At 38.2% G+C, this 19107-nt stretch overlaps 1 protein-coding gene across 1 annotated transcript in view; it reads right to left on the bottom strand.

The window, feature by feature from the left end:
* Positions 1-266: 266 nt before the first annotated feature.
* The window catches only part of LOC128060851 (NXPE family member 2-like), a 35518-nt gene continuing 16677 nt past the window's right edge, over positions 267-19107 (bottom strand). The window contains exons 3-6 of the mRNA XM_052653216.1: positions 7172-7905; positions 3826-3887; positions 1181-1396; positions 267-802 (exon numbers count right to left, since the gene is read on the bottom strand). Coding sequence (XP_052509176.1) covers positions 267-802; positions 1181-1396; positions 3826-3887; positions 7172-7905 — 1548 coding nt within the window. The remainder of the gene's footprint in view (positions 803-1180; positions 1397-3825; positions 3888-7171; positions 7906-19107) is intronic.

Here is a 19107-nt window from a genome sequence, read left to right as displayed (position 1 = left end):
GATACAAAGTTTCTGTTTGGGGTGATAAAAAATATCTGGGGATCATGATGGTGGTTGCACAATATTGTGAATGTAATTAATGCCATGGAATTGTACACATAAAATGGCTTAGGTTGTAAATTTTATGTTATGTTTATTTTAACAGTAACTTTTCAATTTTGTTTTCTCCTACCTTGGATTGTATTAAACTACCCTTGCAGTATAAGTGAGGTCATCTATATAGAATGGCTACAACTGGGTATTTTTGTTATTGCTCTATTTTTCCTCTAGCAAATGTAGTTTAAGAACATGTTAATCTGATTTTCAATCACATAATCAGGTGGATGGATATTATTGGTGCTATCAGCAATAGTCATGTCCCAGGCATCAATAATACCCACATTGAGATCCATGAAAATGTCCCTCATGATAAGATTCTGAATATAACCGTGAAAATCACTAAACATCTCTGCATTATCAAACAGCCTCCTAGTGTTTTCAGTTTTCAGGATCACCTTGGTTTCTGGGCTTCGCAAGAATAGTCGTTCTATGGCCTTTTGAACATTGATGGCCCTACGGATAAAAATTTTTATGGGGAAGGGTCTCAAGTGCTGACCAAGAGTGATAACAATGGCAGTGTCCTTGTCTCCAGCTATCCGGTCAATTTCCCGTGGGATATAATTATCATCCTTTACCGAGAACAGACTTTGGGTAATAAATGGATGACCATGCTTTTTCCACTGAATCAAAGTATGTCTTTCAGCATCCAGAAGCACATGTGTTTTAAAGGGCCCAACTCCATGAAGATCAAAATATTTTAAGGCTGATGGGGGAAAAAAAATCAATAACTCTTTTAACAAAAGGAAAATAATGATATAATTTTTAGATGCACTTATTTATAATCTGACCAAGATCACTTCTAACTATAAAAACATTGCTGCCTATGGGAAGAAGAGAACTTTACCAAATGCATTAAAATCTTAACAAAATTGTGAAATTATTACCACCATAGAGAAAGAGAAAGAAAATGTTAATATTTGAGAGTGAAAAGATAAAATTTAACTTTTGATTCAAAGCCCAAATCCAAATATTTGACACATTTTATAAAATAATTAACATCAGAAAAGGAAAATGAAGACTTCTATTATAAAAATAGCCTCTGAAGGCAACTATAATTTCAAAATAAAAATAAGACACATACTTTTTACCATTTTTGGTAAATATTGAATCCACTGACGCAGTGTTGAATCTCCCATTAGATAAATAAGTTTTCTCTTCAAGCAGTCATTTATAGTTTTCATTTCATTTAATTCTATCTGTTTACAAAATGCTGCAATCCACTTTCTTTTCACAGTATAACCACTGGGGAAAGGACTCTTCATGCCGAGCCGACATTTGGTTTCTATGTTCTTATTCTCTGGTGATAAAAATTCCCACAATTAGCAATTTTTATTATCACAAATTATTTCAAAGACAGTTTCCTCATTTTCTTCCTCTTTTTCCCCTTTTCCCTCCACCCTTCTCTATTGCTTTGTCTTCTTCCCAAATATTGACTAAACAAGATCATGTTAAAGGGATGACTTAAAACTTATCACTTTTGAATAATCTCAGTAATGAATGGTATTCCCTAGAATGGGGTTGAGGTTTCCCAGGTAGCTTAGTGGTAAAGAATCTGCCTGCAAGTGCAGGAGATACTAGAGATGCAGGTTTGACCCCTGGGTTGGGAAGATCCTCTTGAGTAGAAAATGGCAATCCACTCCAATATTCTTGCCTGGAAAATCCCATGGAGAGAAGCCTTGAGGGCTACAATCCATAGGGTTGCAAACAGTTAGACACGACTGGATGACTGAGCGTGCAGATACACAGAGTGAGGTTAGATTTTTCCCTTGTGAATTTTCATTGTTTCCCAGGGCTTCATGTTGTTCCTAAGGCCATGCAGTTGTGAGACAGCTAGCCAAAACTGAGGGAGAAACACGTGGTGGTTAAAAGCAGGAATCAGTAGCCCAGCTGAATATCATTTCCATGACCCTGGCCAGGCAGGACTGGACATCTCTTCATGGAGAAAGTTTGAACACATTTACGAAATGATTACTGCTTGTTATTCTATATATACCAGAACCATGTTTTCTAGTTCACAGGAAAACTCCTTCCATGTTTCTTCCTTGTGCCCAGAACTGAACTTAATATTCTGTGTGGTCTGATTAGTGCAGAAAAAGAGAAGAACAATATCTGCTTTTTCTGAATATTCCGCTTTGCAGTGCTTAGTCACTCAGTCATGTTCGACTCTGTCCTGTGTCAGGCTCCTCTGTCCATGGACGTTTTCCAGGCAAGGATACTGGTGTGGGTTGCCATGCCCTCCTCCAGGGGATCTTCCCAACCCAGAGACTGAACCCAGGTCTCCTGCATTGCTGGTGGATTCTTTATCATCTGAGCCACCAGAGAAGCCCGAATATTCCACTTAAAAAGTGGCCTAAGCTGAACTCACTGACTCATATCAAAATCTTTCCATCCATGAGTAACTGAGCCATTTTTATCTTTTGCTGCTTTAAAACCAATCTTGGCATACATCAACATGAATCAGCCGAATCACAATATTGTAATTATCCTCCAACTAAAATAAATAAATAAGTTACAAAAAAAAATCTTCTCTGGTGGTACAGTAGTTAAGAATCCACCTGCCAATGCAGGTGAAAGTAGTTCAGTCTCTGGCCTGAGAAGATGCCACATGCCATGGAGCACTAAGCCCAAGAGCCACAGCTACTGATTTCTTGGGCCTGTAGACTGTACTCTACAACAAGAGCAGCCACCGCAGTGAGAAGCCCACACACTACAAGGAAGAGTAGCTCCTGTTCACCACAGCTAGAGAAAGCCCACGCGCAGCAATGCAGACCCAGTGCAGCCAATAAATAAAGAAATACACAATCTTTTTAAAGCCACATCTTTTAGTTATCTACCTACATTGCTCGGATTTGGGATATATGTTTAGGAACACACCATCTCATAAGACTTTACTAGAAATTACTATCTAGGCAAGAGGGAAACCAAACAGGGGTGTGACAAATTAATTGGCCTCAAGAGTCAAAGAACTTTCATTGATGTAAAAGTTATGTATGGATGATGGTTGCCGTGGGAGGGAAGCAATCTATCTTTCACCCATAGCCCGTGAGCTTTAGATCTGGGTTTCTTGTTTATTTATATCCCCACAGGGTTTAGCAAAGTTCCTTGCCTATAGTAGGTCCTCAATAAACATTTTCTGAATACATGAGAAAAGGGCAGTAGATAGATGTATACCCTATTGACTGTTAAAATGGAAGTAATTTGCTTCTTTGAAGTTCACTTTAATTTCAGTATAGCAGAAACATCACTTTGATAACTGAGATGGCTTTGAATTGACCACCGAAGTTTATGTGATAAAACTGAAAGAAATCCACAGGAATTTTCATTTATAGAACTTTAACTGAGATGGTTTGGCTGAAAGAGAGATTAGAAACCATCAGAGAAATTTCCAAGCTCTGTAGTTCATTTGAGACATTTTCACCAGTACCCAATTATTGGTTTTTCAGGAACAAATCCCAAGTTGAAATACAAATACAAATAACCTGTACATTTTGAGAGAAGGCAGCTGAAATGAAGGGTTGCCTAGCCTTTTATAGCTGACTCAAGATGAAAATTGGTTTAAATTTATATGAAAATAATTTCCAAGAATAAAACACCTTCTGCAAAGCCCAAGATGATTAATACTATTTACCCCAGGAAATGAAAGATTGAAATGGTCAATGTTTAATAAGTATCTCTTACAGTAAGGATGTCCATTAAATGGATAAATTTTGAACACAATAGACTTACTGCCACATGCTGAGACCTTGATGGAGGCAAAATTCTTCATTATTTCAACCCCCACGTTGGACCTTCAAGAAACGAGAAAATAAATTAGCCTGATAACTGTTGAGACATTAAAGAAAGAACGAATCATGGGGGACTTAGAACGATCAAACCACTCTCAACTCTCTGTAAATACATTTTTTCTTTATTTTGATATACATTTAGATATTATACAGAAAGGAAACAGGCCAGGATTCTGTAAAACTGTTCTTCTGCTAATGATAGGAATCCAGAGATCCAGAGAGTCACTCACCTTGTATGTGCAATTAATCAAGTATAAATCTCTTCGATTTCACCATCCAAATTATTTTTGACCACATTCTACCACATTTAGCACGCATAGTAATTTAGTCCTTCATGGATATATATTTTCCTAGGCGAGTACTTCTCTAATACGAGTTTGCATCAGAATCATCTAGAGTGCTTGTTATAACTCAGATCACTGGGCTTCATCTTCAGAGCTTCTGATATAAGAGTTCTGCAAACTTGAAGAGATATCTGTAGTTCTGTGGTCATAGCAGCATTATTGGCAATAGCCATGATATGGGAACAACCTAAGTGTCTATCAATGGGTAAATAGATAAAGAAAAATATGCTTTATATGTACAGTGGAATATTGCTCAGCCTTAAGAAAGTCCTGCCATTTGCAACAATATGGATGACTCTAGAGACCAGTTTGCCAAATAAACTAAGCCAGATATGGAGAAGGAAATGGCAGCCCACTCCAGTATTCTTGCCTGGGAAATCTCATGGACAGAGGAGCCTGGTGGGCTATAGTCTATGGGGTCGCACAGAGTTGGACATGACTGAAGGGACTTAGCAGCAGCAGCATGAACTCAGCTACACCTGTGAGCAGATTCATATCTCTACTTCCATGCATTGATGGGCAGGGGAGCGGGGAGGGGTGTGGGGTGAGGGAGGAAGGGATAAATGGTTTGAATAGAGCAGGGTATGGAGGAAATAAATGTGTCTTTTGGGGAGTAAAATGGAGTCAGGGAGATTATTGCATGAACATAGCTCACTTGAGAAGTATGATTAGACCCAAAATACAGATCTGCAGACCTGCCAGACCCAGAACTTAGCATTCCTGAGAGCAGACAGGAGAATGTGCAAGGAGAGCTCCTCCATCCCAAACTGCAAGGAGGACCATTTTCTCAAGAGGGAGCAGATGTAGCGAGTGGGAAATATGGAATCAGTACAGGTAATCTTTGTGCATAGAGTTGAGATGCGGTTTTGAGACCTTCAAGACAGGAAGGTCTCTATGCTTTTGTGATTATTTAGGCCTTTATGTCTCCATGATTTTGTATCCTTTAGTTATTAGCAAGATATTTATTTGAAAAATCCAGCCTTTTTTGGCTGAGCTATAAGATCAATGGATTTTTTTCACACCTTGACCAGGAAAACAAAAAGAAGTAAAGGCGGCCTAAGTGTGGAAGGGAAATCTTATAGCCAGGTAGGGTCTGTTGTATCCTGCCCCTCCCCTTGTGTCATCATAATATTTGAATTGGATTTGAAGTTGAATTTCCAGGATATTATGCTATCCAACTTGCTTTTCTGAACATGTTTCAGAAAACCAAGGCCATTCTGCAGCAGCATTTACTATAGAACCACAACCCCTTAAAATAATCCATTAAATAGGTGGTCTGTAGTCAAATAATTTTGGGAAGTGTTTTGTGTTCTATCTGGCTTGAAGGAATAGATACTAAAGTTAATAGATATTCCAAGGCTCCACCTACTTGCTGGAACTCCTTTTTCCTTCATTCACTGCATTCCAGCCTCAATGGTCCCCTTCATGTTCCTGGAAGATTCCAGCACGCTGTTGCTTCAGGTTCTAGTCCCCTTCTTGAAACAGTGTTCCCCTTAAACACACGTGGCTCACTTCCTCACTTCATTCAGGTTGCTGTTCAAGTAACCCATTCTCAGGTTGCTGCTCAAGATACTTACCTGACCATACTTTTAAAATAACATTCACTATCACATTCAGATCTTATTCTGATGATTTTATGTTACAAATATCTTTGTTGTCTTTCTACCCCAGCTCAGAATGTTAAATTCTCAACACCTAGAGCTATGTCTGGAGTATAGAAAGTGAGAACTATTTACAAGTTGAATGAATGAATGTTGAAAAAAATTTGATTGGCCAAAAGGTTAGTTTGGGTTTTTCCATACGATGTTACAGAAAAACCCAAATGAACGTTTTAGCCAACCCAATAGTCACAGTTATTGGGTCACAGAGCTTACAGCTTGGCAGAGGATATAAAATGTTAATCTGAAATTTAATAGTGTAATGAGTATTTTGATTGGGGGAGAATAGAATACAATGGAAGAATATGGGACTAGCAGTTTACCCAAACAAAGTGAAAATGATGTTTAGATGCAGGCTTGTGAAATGCCAGAGCTGAGAGAGAGCAGCCCACCAGGCTCCTCCATCCATGCGATTTTCCAGGCAGGAGTACTGGAGTAGGGTGCCACTGCTTCTCCATTTGTATAATTAAAGGAGCTCAATTTGAGTGACAGAGAGCAAGGTAGCTGAAAGGTGAGATAAGGGGCTTCAGAGAGAGACAAGCCCTTGTAAACATACTAAAGAGGTAAGATTTAGTCCTTCAAGGAATGGGATCATATTAAGGATTTTAGGCAAGGAAAAGTAAAACACTGGTCTGAATGCAGTATGGATAGGAAGGAAAGCAGGCTGTGAGCAAGGAAACATCTCTGCAGATCATTGCAATAATCTGGGGGCAGGATGATAGTTTATACAAGGACAGAGGGAACAGCAATGGAATGAAATGGCTGGGTTCAGGGACTATTTGGAAGGTACAATTCATGGGATTTCGTGATTCATTTGATGTAAAGGGTGAGATAGACCAAATAATGATAACATTCACTCCCTGTGGGTTTTTTGTTGGTTTGTTTGGGGTGTTTTTTTGGTCATTGTTGTTCTATTTTTGGTTTTGCATAGCATCTATTAACACTCTGTAGGATTGGCATCCCACGGAATACATTATAGAAAATGCTGGTCTCCAGAAAATTACTGAATCTAAAAGTGTGACAAGACATGGAGAACTATAGACCTATAGAAATTGTTTCATGGGTTATACTCATTTTACAAATAGTCAGGATGACTAAAAGCACAGTTGAGAAGGTGACCTGTATGGGGCTCTGCTAATATATTACCATGCCAACTGACTCTGATTATAACCTAGTCAACATTATTGACTTAAGGGAGCTTGATAATGAAAAGTTATTAAGCAGAGCTGGTCTGAACCTAAGTCTCCCTCTTTGTATCAATAATAGTATTTGAAGGCCTATTTACCTGTGGAAAAGGGCCCATTCTTTCTGTCTAATATAGGAAATGTCTGCATTCCTGGTAGTCACGTGGGTCAGCGCCTCACAGGGAACACGGGGAGGCTTCAAGCAGTAGAAGGCTTCCTGGTCGCGATAGTCCAGGTACTCGCACAGTTCAGCAGTGGTGTGAAGGGTCAGGCCACATTTAGAGAAGACTGGGGAGGTGCCATTAGCAAACTGGCCTGTGAAGTTCACCCTGTCGTAGCCTTGGTTCCTGGCCCTCCAGAGAGCCGACACCCCTTCACTGGGGTGGATGAGCAGGACAGACAGGGACACCTGGCCCTCCCAGAACAGGGTGAAGCTCACAAGGTAGGTGCCATTGTTGAAGTCTGTCACCTTTCCAGAAGCACCTGCTTTCAGGGCTGGGGAAAATATCCTGGCCCTGAGGAAATCTCCGCCATATTCCTTCCTGCGTCCGAGGTGGTCTCTCATCTCCAGCAGGACATCCAGCTGGTCCCCCGTGCAGTATGTGTCTCGAGGGCGGAGGAGGGTGGCTCTGCTGTGTGTGGCACTGGTGGTGGAGCTCACGTTGGTGAAGGGTCTGGGTGGGATCAGCTGGTCTAGTTTCTCCATGATGCTCTCTATCCTCAGCTCAGTCTCAGTTGGTGAAATTTCTGGATTTGGTGGGGCTTCCAGGTAGGTGGAATTTCTGAATGTGTTCCAATGATTCAGAGAAATAGAATTTCTCAAGCTGAACAAGAACTAAAGTATTGAGAGAAAAAGGATATATTATCAGCAAATAATATGGCTTACTTTTCAAAATAAACTATTATGGGTTAGTTAAGGCAATGGCACCCCACTCCAGTACTCTTACCTGGAAAACCCCATGGACGGAGGAGCCTGGTGGGCTGCAGTCCATGGAGTTGCTGGGAATCGGACACGACTGAGTGACTTCCCTTTCACTTTTCACTTTCATGCATTGGAGAAGGAAATGGCAACCCACTCCAGTGTTCTTGCCTGGAGAATCCCAGGGACAGGGCAGCCTGTTGGGCTGCTGTCTATGGGGTCACATAGAGTCGGACACGACTGAAGTGACTTAGCAGCAGCAGCAGTAGCAGTTATATACATTTCAATTGATATAATCACACAGATAAAAAATGTATTCTAACTAGTTTTCAGTTTTGGAATTGCAGGACTAATTTCCATGAAATGTGACTTCCTTAGCTACCAGCTTATGATTTCTGTTAGAAGTCATTGGCTTAAAAATTAAATATATGAAATAATTTTACACTACCAAATGACTGGCTGTTTAAGTGTTTCCCTTCATCAGTCCTTCTCTTGGCCTACTTTTCTTTATGAAAATCTTATAGCCAGATTATAGGCAATATGGAAAACACCATGTTTTTAAAAATATGATCTGGCCTACTTTTCTTTACGAAAATCATATAGCCAGATTATAGGCAATATGGAAAACACCATGTTTTTAAAAATATAATCTGGCCTACTTTGCTTTATGAAAATCATATAGCCATATATATTATAGGCAATATGGAAAACACCATGTTTTTAAAAATATGATCTTACCTAAGCTTCGCTCTTTATGGTGATTTTGAGTTATTATGTCCACCTTTCCTTTTCCTTCCATGCATATAATTCATTTAGTAGTTATCATACTAAATATAGAGTACTAACACATATTTGCAGATAAGACCATTCAGGTATGATCTAAATCAAATCCCTTATGATTATACAGTGGAAGTGAGAAATAGATTTAAGGGCCTATATCTGATAGATAGAGTGCCTGATGAACTATGGAATGAGGTTCATGACATTGTACAGGAGACAGGGATCAAGACCCTCCCCATGGAAAAGAAATGCAAAAAAGCAACATGGCTGTCTGGGGAGGCCTTACAAATAGCTGTGAAAAGAAGAGAGGCAAAAAGCAAAGAAGAAAAGGAAAGATATAAGCATCTGAATGCAGAGTTCCGAAGAATAGCAACAAGAGGTAAGAAAGCCTTCTTCAGCGATCAATGCAAAGAAATAGAGGAAAACAACAGAATGGGAAAGACTAGAGATCTCTTCAAGAAAATTAGAGATCCCAAGGGAACATTTCATGCAAAGATGGGCTCGATAAAGGGCAGAAATGGTATGGACCTAATAGAAGCAGAAGATATTAAGAAGAGGTGGCAAGAATACATGGAAGAACTGTACAAAAAAGATCTTCACGACCCAGATAATCATGATGATGTGATCACTAATCTAGAGCCAGACATCTTGGACTGTGAAGTCAAGTGGGCCTTAGAAAGCATCACTACAAACAAAGCTAGTGGAGGTGATGGAATTCCAGTGGAACTGTTTCAAATCCTGAAAGATGATTCTGTGAAAGTGCTGCACGCAATATGCCAGCAAATTTGGAAAACTCAGCAGTGGCCACAGGACTGGAAAAGGTCCGTTTTCATTCCAATCCCAAAGAAAGGCAATGCCAAAGAATGCTCAAACTACTGCACAATTGCACTCATCTCACATGCTAGTAAAGTAATGCTCAAAATTCTCCAAGCCAGGCTTCAGCAATACGTGAACCGTGAACTCCCTGATGTTCAAGCTGGTTTTAGAAAAGGCAGAGGAACCAGAGATCAAATTGCCAACATCACTGGATCATGGAAAAAGCAAGAGAGTTCCAGAAAAACATCTATTTCTGCTTTATTGACTATGCCAAAGCCTTTGACTGTGTGATCACAAGAAACTGTGGAAAATTCTGAAAGAGATGGGAATACCAGACCACCTGACCTGCCTCATGAGAAATCTGTATGCAGGTCAGGAAGCATCAGTTAGAATTGGACGTGGAACAAAAGACTGGTTCCAAATAGGAAAAGGAGTATGTCAAGGCTGTATATTGTCACCCTGCTTATTTAACTTCTATGCAGAGTACATCATGAGAAATGCTGGACTGGAAGAAACACAAGCTGGAATCAAGATTGCCAGGAGAAATATCAGTAACCTCAGATATGCAGATGACACCACCCTTATGGCAGAAAGTGAAGAGGAGCTAAAGAGCCTCTTGATGAAAGTGAAAGAGGAGAGCGAAAAAGTTGGCTTAAAGCTCAACATTCAGAAAATGAAGATCATGGCATCTGGTCCCATCACTTCATGGGAAATACATGTGGAAACAGTAGAAACAGTGTCAGACTTTATTTGGGGGGGCTCCAAAATCACTGCAGATGGTGACTGCAGCCATGAAATTAAAAGACGCTTACTCCTTGGAAGAAAAGTTATGACCAACCTAGATAATATATTGAAAAGCAGAGACATTACTTTGCCGACTAAGGTCCATCTAGTCAAGGCTATGGTTTTTCCTGTGGTCATGTATGGATGTGAGAGTTGGACTGTGAAGAAGGCTGAGCACCGAAAAATTGATGCTTTTGAACTGTGGTGTTGGAGACGACTCTTGAGAGTCCCTTGGACTGCAAGGAAACCCAGCCAGTCCATTCTGAAGGAGATCCGCCCTGGGAGTTCTTTGGAAGGAATGATGCTAAAGCTGAAGCTCCAGTACTTTGGCCATTTCATGTGAAGAGTTGACTCATTGGAAAAGACTCTGATGCTGGGAGGGATTGGGGGCAGGAGGAGAAGGGGACCACCAAGGATGAGATGGCTGGATGGCATCATGGACTCGATGGACGTGAGTCTGAGTGAACTCCAGGAGATGGTGATGGGCAGGGAGGCCTGGCGTACTGCGATTCATGGGGTCGCAAAGAGTCAGACACGACTGAGCGACTGAACTGAAACTGAACTGAACTGACCATGGGTTATAAACATTTTAATATTGTTAGATAATTTTCATGATCAATTTTAGTGGTTGCATGATACTCTGTCAAGAGGATGCAAAATAAATTCTGTGGCCAGTGACACTAGACAATTGGATTATAGCTATTCACTTCCATTTGATATTACATTTGGATAGTTTCCAACTTTTCAAACATAGGATACTTCTTTGAAGGATTCCTAGGAATGGGCATATCAGATCATATATTATTGAATTATCTGTCAACCAAAGAATATAAACATTTCTATTCTTAACTGTCAAATATATATCCTCAAGATTCAAGAGTTTTCATTGCTACAGCAATATGTCAGACTAGCTGGCATGCCACATTGCAGCAAAGTATGAGTTAAGTACAATGCTCCATTACAAGAGTACTGAAAGACATATTTAATCAGATCAGAAGTTTGTTTGGCTGACAATGAATGCATGGTTTCTGCGGGACAATGAGGTAATTGGAGGAAATCACCACCAGTTTAAAGTCTGTTCAGGTCCCAGGAATCTCTGAGGCCTCAAGGAAGTATATTTAGCTGTAGCCTAAAACAACATGGGTAAAGCCAGGGTTGAAAACAACTCCTGTTTGTTTCTTAACTGGCTTGTTTGTGTTTTGTTTTACGTTGTTTTGCTTTTTAAGTCAACCGCTGTTTAATATTTATACAAAAAGGCTTGAAGCTCAGATGTCTTATTTCCTCTGTCATAAAGATGCAATGCAGGATATGCAAGAGACGCAGGTTCGATTGTGGGGTCAGAAAACCCCCCTGGAGTAAGAAATGGCAACCTGCTCCAGTATTCTTGCTTGGAAAATTCCACAGAGGATCCTGTCAGGCTACAGTCCATGGGGCTGCAAAGAATCAGACACGATTGAGTGACTAAGCAGCACTGCAACTATAGTCAAAGATTTTTCTGGAACAAGATATTTAGTTATGCCAAAACAATATATAACATCACATGTATCATACTCTGCCTCCCAGGTGGCGCTAGTGGTAAAGAACCTGCCTGCCCATGCAGGAGGCATAAGAGATGTGGGTTTAATCCCTGGGTTGGGAAGAACTCCTAAATGAGGGGCATGGCAACTCCATTCTCCTGGCAAGAATACTGGAGAATCCCATGGACAAAGGAGTCTGGTGGGCTATAGCCCATGGGGTTACAAAAAGTCAGATACGAATGAAGCAGCTTAGCATGCATGCATGCATTTCATATTCTAATAATTGGATTGTGGACTGAATAAAAGAGTCATACAAAATCTATCTTCTGACTGAGGAGTTTGGACAGCTGTCTGCTCACCAAGAGAAAGGAATTGGATATCTCAGTTAATTAAGTTTCCCTTACAAAACCCATCAATTTAAATATTGTTGGTGAAATTATAAAACGTTGTCATTAAAACTATTTCAAAGTTGACAGGTGAAAATGGAAACTTACTATTGTTTTAAATTAAATTTATTTTAATACTAGTGTGTTTCAACTTTATTTTCTCTCAAATATTGTATAAAAAATAAAGTGTTCTCTTCCATATAGTTTATTTCCTTTGTTCAATTTTTTATTTTGATTTCATTGATTTCAATGTTTTTTAATTTCCTGGTACATCAATTCTTTATATAACAAACATTTTAACATTTAGTCTCTCAGTTTTGCAGAAAAAAGTTTTTATCTGCAAATGTCACTTCTTGACATTTTTAGAAGTATTTAGTGTTTACTGTAAAAGCACTGAAAAATTCCTTTGTGATATACTTCTATTGCTTCTAATCTTAGACTGTTCTCCACACTTCCATTTTCTAAATATTCAATTCTATTTTTTAAACAAAATAAAATTTTTATTTAGTGAATAAAAATACCTGCTCAGCAGAGAGCAAAATCTTGAAAAAGTATTTGTTCTACAGGAATTAGCACTATTGGAAAATCATGAAAAATATGTCATTTCAAATTACAAACAAGTACCTTTGTACTAGGTCTATCAGGTACTAAGTCAAAGAAAAAGATCAACTATTTTGTTAAGGAAAAACCTAGTTAGCCGAACTAGATCACTTAGACTACCCATAATCATTCTAATTAGATTTAGTTAAATTAGCAGGATTATTACCTGTTTTGAATTTATTTTACATTTTACTGCCTTTTTTTCATCCTTTTTATTACCATATATGATCATAATTTTACTATCTGGTAAATAATCACTCCCCCCAATTTTTAATCTTAAATTGGATAACAACTTTATTGCTTCTTATTAAGATTATAGCATTTTAAAATATTTATTTTGTTTATTTATTTATTTGGCTACCTTGGATCTTATTTGCAGCACACAGGATCTAGTTTCCTGGCCAGGGATTGAACTCATGTCCCCTGCATTGGGAGCTGTAGTCTTAGCCACTGGACCACCAAGGGAGTCTCAATTATAGCACATTTTAAAAAAAGAAATTTTTTTATTTTGTACTGGGGTCTAGTCAATTAATGTTGTGATAGTTTCGGTGAACAGCGAAGGAACTCAGCCATACATAAACATGTATCCATTCTCCCCCAAACAGCCCTCCTATCCAAGCTGCCATGTAACAAATAGCACCTTCAAATCAACAAATTTAACACCTAATGGCTTGGTCAATATCTACCCATGGAAGAAAAATTTTTAATAGCTGGGTTGCCAATGTCTTTGATGAACTGAGTGACTTCAGGGCTGATGAAGTAGATGTGGTCAGAGCAGTCATGAAATTGGCTGTTGACAAAGTGGTCAAAGGCAGACCAAGTAATGTGATCATTGAGCCAGCTTGGAGGATCCAGTAGTGAGACATCTGACAGCCTCAGTAGACTGTACATATAACTCAAGACTATTGGAACTATCTTGTACTGACTAGAGCCACTCAGAAATTCTAGAAGCTGCCTTGGGCCTCACCACCCCTCACCTCTACCAACCTGAAAGCTGAAGATGGGTCTCAAGGTAAATAAGTCTAAAAGCTAAACTTCAAATTAGCCTGTGTACATGAATTTATGCTTCATTCTGTGTTTTCCCTCATACCTTTCAGTGTATATGTATAAACCAAATGGGTTAAATGCTTTAAAATATTTGGATACATTTTTTAGTTTTTGGAGGACAATTGCTCTACAATATTGCATTGGCCTCTGCCACACATCAACATAAATGAGTCACAGGTGAAAACAGATCTATAATGTATTCAAACAACTGTGATTATATATATATATATCAAAAGTATTAAATAAATAGATTTAGATGAAGAACAATCAAGTTACCTGTGAGATTATTAAGAGAGTTTTACTCTAAATCATGAAACCATGCTGTATTATTATTGGTTTTCTACTCCTGACTAAACATTCTCACTTCTTTTACTCCTTATTTTCTCTCCTTTCCTCTCTTCTCCCACCTCTCTTCTCTCCTCTCCTCCCCTCCTCCTTTTCCCTCCTTCCCTTTCTCCCTACTTCATTTCTCTTTTTTCCTTCCCTCCCCTTCCTTCTTCCATAAAATACGTAGTGAGTCCATGCCATGCACCAACCCTATGTTAACCATGGAGACATGTGGAAACATAAGCAAGACGCACCTGATCTCCCCTGAATTTTTAAGTTGGAAGACTTAGATGGAAAATTAGAAAACAAAGTGAGAAATTACAACAGTATTAAATAACATTAATAATAATAATAAGCAAATGTCTTCTGTGTGTTGATGTTGTTCTAATTGTTTTAATTGGATTTTCTAATTTAGCCTCATGACAGTACTTTGAAGCTAGTAGAACTGCTTCCCCTCTTCTACAGAAAGTGAAACTGAGGCCCTGAGAAAGTTAGATAACTTGGCCAGAGATGCAGAGCTTGTAAGTGATGGGAAGTATGATTCAAATGCAGGAAGGCAGACTCTAGAACCTGTAGTCCTAACCACTAAATTGTACTACACGCTGGAGAAATTCTTTGGTTGACAAGAAGGGAATAAATTAAAAAGCTTAGTTGGTTTATTTTTTACCATAAGGTCTTTTTTTAATATATATGTATTTTGTGCTTTTATAAACAATTTTGACCTACTTTAGCGGTGAACATTTCAACTTGATGTGGTTACTGCGAGTTGTCTTACTAAGCTTTAGTTCACATTTATCTTTTAGGGTATAGAATCTGGTTCTGCTTGAAAATATGCTCCAAATTTTGATTACAGGACTAGGAGATATTTTGGCTACAAACTAAATTGATCAAATAAATGTTCCAAATAAATGGCTTTTCAAATGGGTTTGGCAAAGGATATGTGTGTAGTGAAGATAAATTTCATGTTTAAGCAATGGTAGTGTTCCCCTTAGGAAAAGATGTTTAATATTGCACAACTAGCATTTCCTGTGGCAATTTTGAGATAAATAAGAGGATCTTTCAGTTTGGAAACTGATGTGCTATCTACAGCTACAGCTCTTTCTAAGGTTCATATTTCAAATTCTAAAGATGATGCTTCAGTTACTCTGTGTGTGTATTATATGTTTCAAGTGGTTTCTAGTTTTTTTCACATGTAAATGTCCCAAATAATCCTAGAGGGGAAAAAAGGATTCTTTGTGTATATGGATAACATTTATTTATCAGATGTGTCTTATGCAAATATTTTCTCTGCAGCTTGTCTTCTCACTCTCTTGCCTTTCATAGGGCACAAGTTTACTTTTAAAGAAGTTCAGTTTATGAATTATTTCCTTTATAGATTGTGCCTTTGGTATGATATCTGAAACATCACCTCCATACCCAAAGTCAGTATCATTTTCTCCTGTTATCTCTTGAAATTTTATAGTTTTACATTTTACATTTAGGTCACTGATTCATTTTTAGAAAAGTTGTCTAGGTTTTTTGTTTTTTTTTTTTAACATGTTCCAGTACCATTTATTGAAAAGACTGTCTTTACTCCATTGTCAACTGTTAGTTGACTTTATTTATGTAGCTCTGTTTTTGGAGTCTCTACTCTTTTCCACTGATTTGTTCATCATTCTTTCACTAATATCATTCTGTCTTGATCACCGTACTATTTATAGTAAGTATAGTAAGCTTTATAGGAAGTATTAAGGTCAGGTAGTGTCAGTCTTCTGACTCTGTTCTTTACTCTTGATTTGGCTACCCTGGGGGTTTTGCCTCTTCCACACAAACTTTAGAATCAGTTTTTTCATATTTTGTATGACTGGATTTTTAAATTCTTTTGTCTATCTAGAATTCAAATAAGTGGATAGAAAGATCTACTCCACTGGCTCTTTTTTCAATTGGAAGATAATTTCTTTACAATATTGTGTTGATTTCTGTCTACTGGTTCTTATGGTGTAGATATTCTTTGCCTTTATTGATCTTAATAATAATAATTTTAATTTAAGTTATTTCTAATTATGAGAGGATATGATTCTGAAGGAGATCAGCCCTGGGATTTCTTTGGAAGGAATGATGCTAAAGCTGAAACTCCAGTACTTTGGCCACCTCATGCAAGAAGTTGACTCATTGGAAAAGACTCTGATGCTGGGAGGGATTGGGGGCAGGAGGAGAAGGGGATGACAGAGGATGAGATGGCTGGATGGCATCACTGACTTGATAGACATGAGTCTGAGTGAACTCCAGGAGTTGGTGATAGACAGGGAGGCCTGGCGTGCTGTGATGCATGGGGTCGCAAAGAGTTGGACACGACTGAGCAACTGAACTGAACCGAACTGAACTGATGATTGTATATCCAGAAAAACCGACCTACTGAAAAGAATGAATATATAAACTTATTATTACAAAAGAATAATTTGAAAGACATGTAAATAGAGCTGCAAGGGCATTTCAGAGATTGTTGCAAACTTGGCCCCAGACTGTTAAAAATGGCTTCCTGTCTTGATGACTGTGGCTTTGTAGTAGAGCCTGAAGTCAGGCAGGTTAATTCCTCCAGTTCCATTCTTCTTTCTCAAGATTGCTTTGGCTATTCGAGGTTTTTTGTATTTCCATACAAATTGTGAAATTATTTGTTCTAGCTCTGTGAAAAATACCGCTGGTAGCTTGATAGGGATTGCATTAAATCTGTAGATTGCTTTGGGTAGTATACTCATTTTCACTATATTGATTCTTCTGATCCATGTACATGGTATATTTCTCCATCTATTAGTGTCTTCTTTGATTTCTTTCATCAGTGTTTTATAGTTTTCTATATATAGGTCTTTAGTATCTTTAGGTCAATATATTTCTAAATATTTTATTCTTTTCGTTGCAATGCTGAATGGAATTGTTTCCTTAATTTCTTTTTCTACTTTCTCATTATTAGTGTATAGGAATGCAAAGGATAAGCCACAGTCATCAAGACAGTATGGTACTGGCACAAAGACAGAAATATAGATCAATGGAACAAAATAGAAAGCCCAGAGATAAATCCACACACCTATGGACACCTTATCTTCGACAAAGGAGGCAAGAATATACAATGGATTAAAGACAATCTCTTTAACAAGTGGTGCTGGGAAAACTGGTCAACCACTTGTAAAAGAATGAAACTAGAACAATTTCTAACACCATTCACAAAAATAAACTCAAAATGGATTAAAGATCTAAACATAAGACCAGAAACTATAAAACTCCTAGAGGAGAACATAGGCAAAATACTCTCTGACATAAATCACAGCAGGATCCTCTATGATCCACCTCCCAGAATACTGGAGATAAAAGCACAAATAAACAAATGGGATCTAATTAAAATTAAAAGCTTGTGTACAACAAAGGAAACTATAAGCAAGGTGAAAAGACAGCCTTCAGAATGGGAGAAAATAATAGCAAATGAAGCAACTGACAAACAACTAATCTCAAAAATATACAAGCAACTTATGCATCTCAATTCCAGAAAAATAAATGACCCAATCAAAAAATGGGCCAAAGAACTAAATAGACATTTTTCCAAAGAAGACATATGGATGGCTAACAAACACATGAAAAGATGCTCAACATCACTCATTATCAGAGAAATGCAAATCAAGACCACAATGAGGTACCATTTCACACCAGTCAGAATGGCTGCGATCCAAAAGTCTACAAGCAATAAGTGCTGGAGAGGGTGTGGAGAAAAGGGAACCCTCTTACATTGTTGGTGGGAATGCAAACTAGTACAGTCACTATGGAGAACAATGTGGAGATTCCTTAAAAAACTGGAAATAGAACTGCCTTATGACCCAGCAATCCCACTGCTGGACATACACACTGAGGAAACCAGAACTGAAAGAGACATGTGTACCCCAGTGTTCATCGCAGCACTGTTTATAATAGCCAGGACATGGAAGCAACCTAGATGTCCATCAGCAGATGAATGGATAAGAAAGCTGTGGTACATATATACAATGGAGTATTACTCAGCCATTAAAAAGAGTACATTTGAATCAGTTCTAATGAGGTGGATGAAACTGGAGCTGATTATACAGAGTGAAGCAAGCCAGAAAGAAAAACACCAATACAGTATACTAACACATATATATGGAATTTAGAAAGATGGTAATGATAACCCTGTATGCGAGACAGCAAAAGAGACACAGATGTATAGAACAGACTTTTGGACTCTGTGGGAGAGGGAGAGGGTGGGATGATTTGGGAGAATGGCATTGAAACATGTATACTATCATGTAAGAAACGATAGGTTCGATACAGGATGCAGGATGCTTGGGGCTGGTGCACTGGGATGACCCAGAGAGATGATATGGGGAGGGTGGTGGGAGGAGGGTTCAGGATTGGGAACTCATGTACACCCGTGGTGGATTCATGTCAATGTAAGGCAAAACCAATACAGTATTGTAAAGTAAAAAAAATAAATAAATAAAGAGCAAAAATAAAAAAGGCTTCCTGCAGGGGAAATGGGAATTGGGGTTTAGTGGTCACAGAGTTTCTATTTGGAGCAATAAAAATGTTTTAGAAATAGACAGTGGTGATGGTTGCATAATATTATAAATGTTATTAATGCCATCGTGTTATACACATTAAAATTGTTAAAATGTTAAATTGTTAAAGTTTCATGTTATATTTGATCACAGTTTTTACAATTAATAATTTTAAAACCAATTGTAACCCCAAATCATTGAATTATCTATTTTAAATGAGTGAGTAGTATGTTATATGAGTTATACCCCAATAAAAATTTTCCCCCTTGAAGAATGAATGGCTTCACAGAGCTGATGACATATAGTTCTCAAAAGATAAGAGGA

This window comes from Budorcas taxicolor, chromosome 15 (assembly GCF_023091745.1).
Source record: "Budorcas taxicolor isolate Tak-1 chromosome 15, Takin1.1, whole genome shotgun sequence".
Classification (NCBI taxonomy): Eukaryota; Metazoa; Chordata; class Mammalia; order Artiodactyla; family Bovidae; genus Budorcas; species Budorcas taxicolor.
The sequence above is the reverse complement of the archived record's forward strand: the minus strand, read 5'-3'. Positions and strand labels throughout refer to the sequence as shown.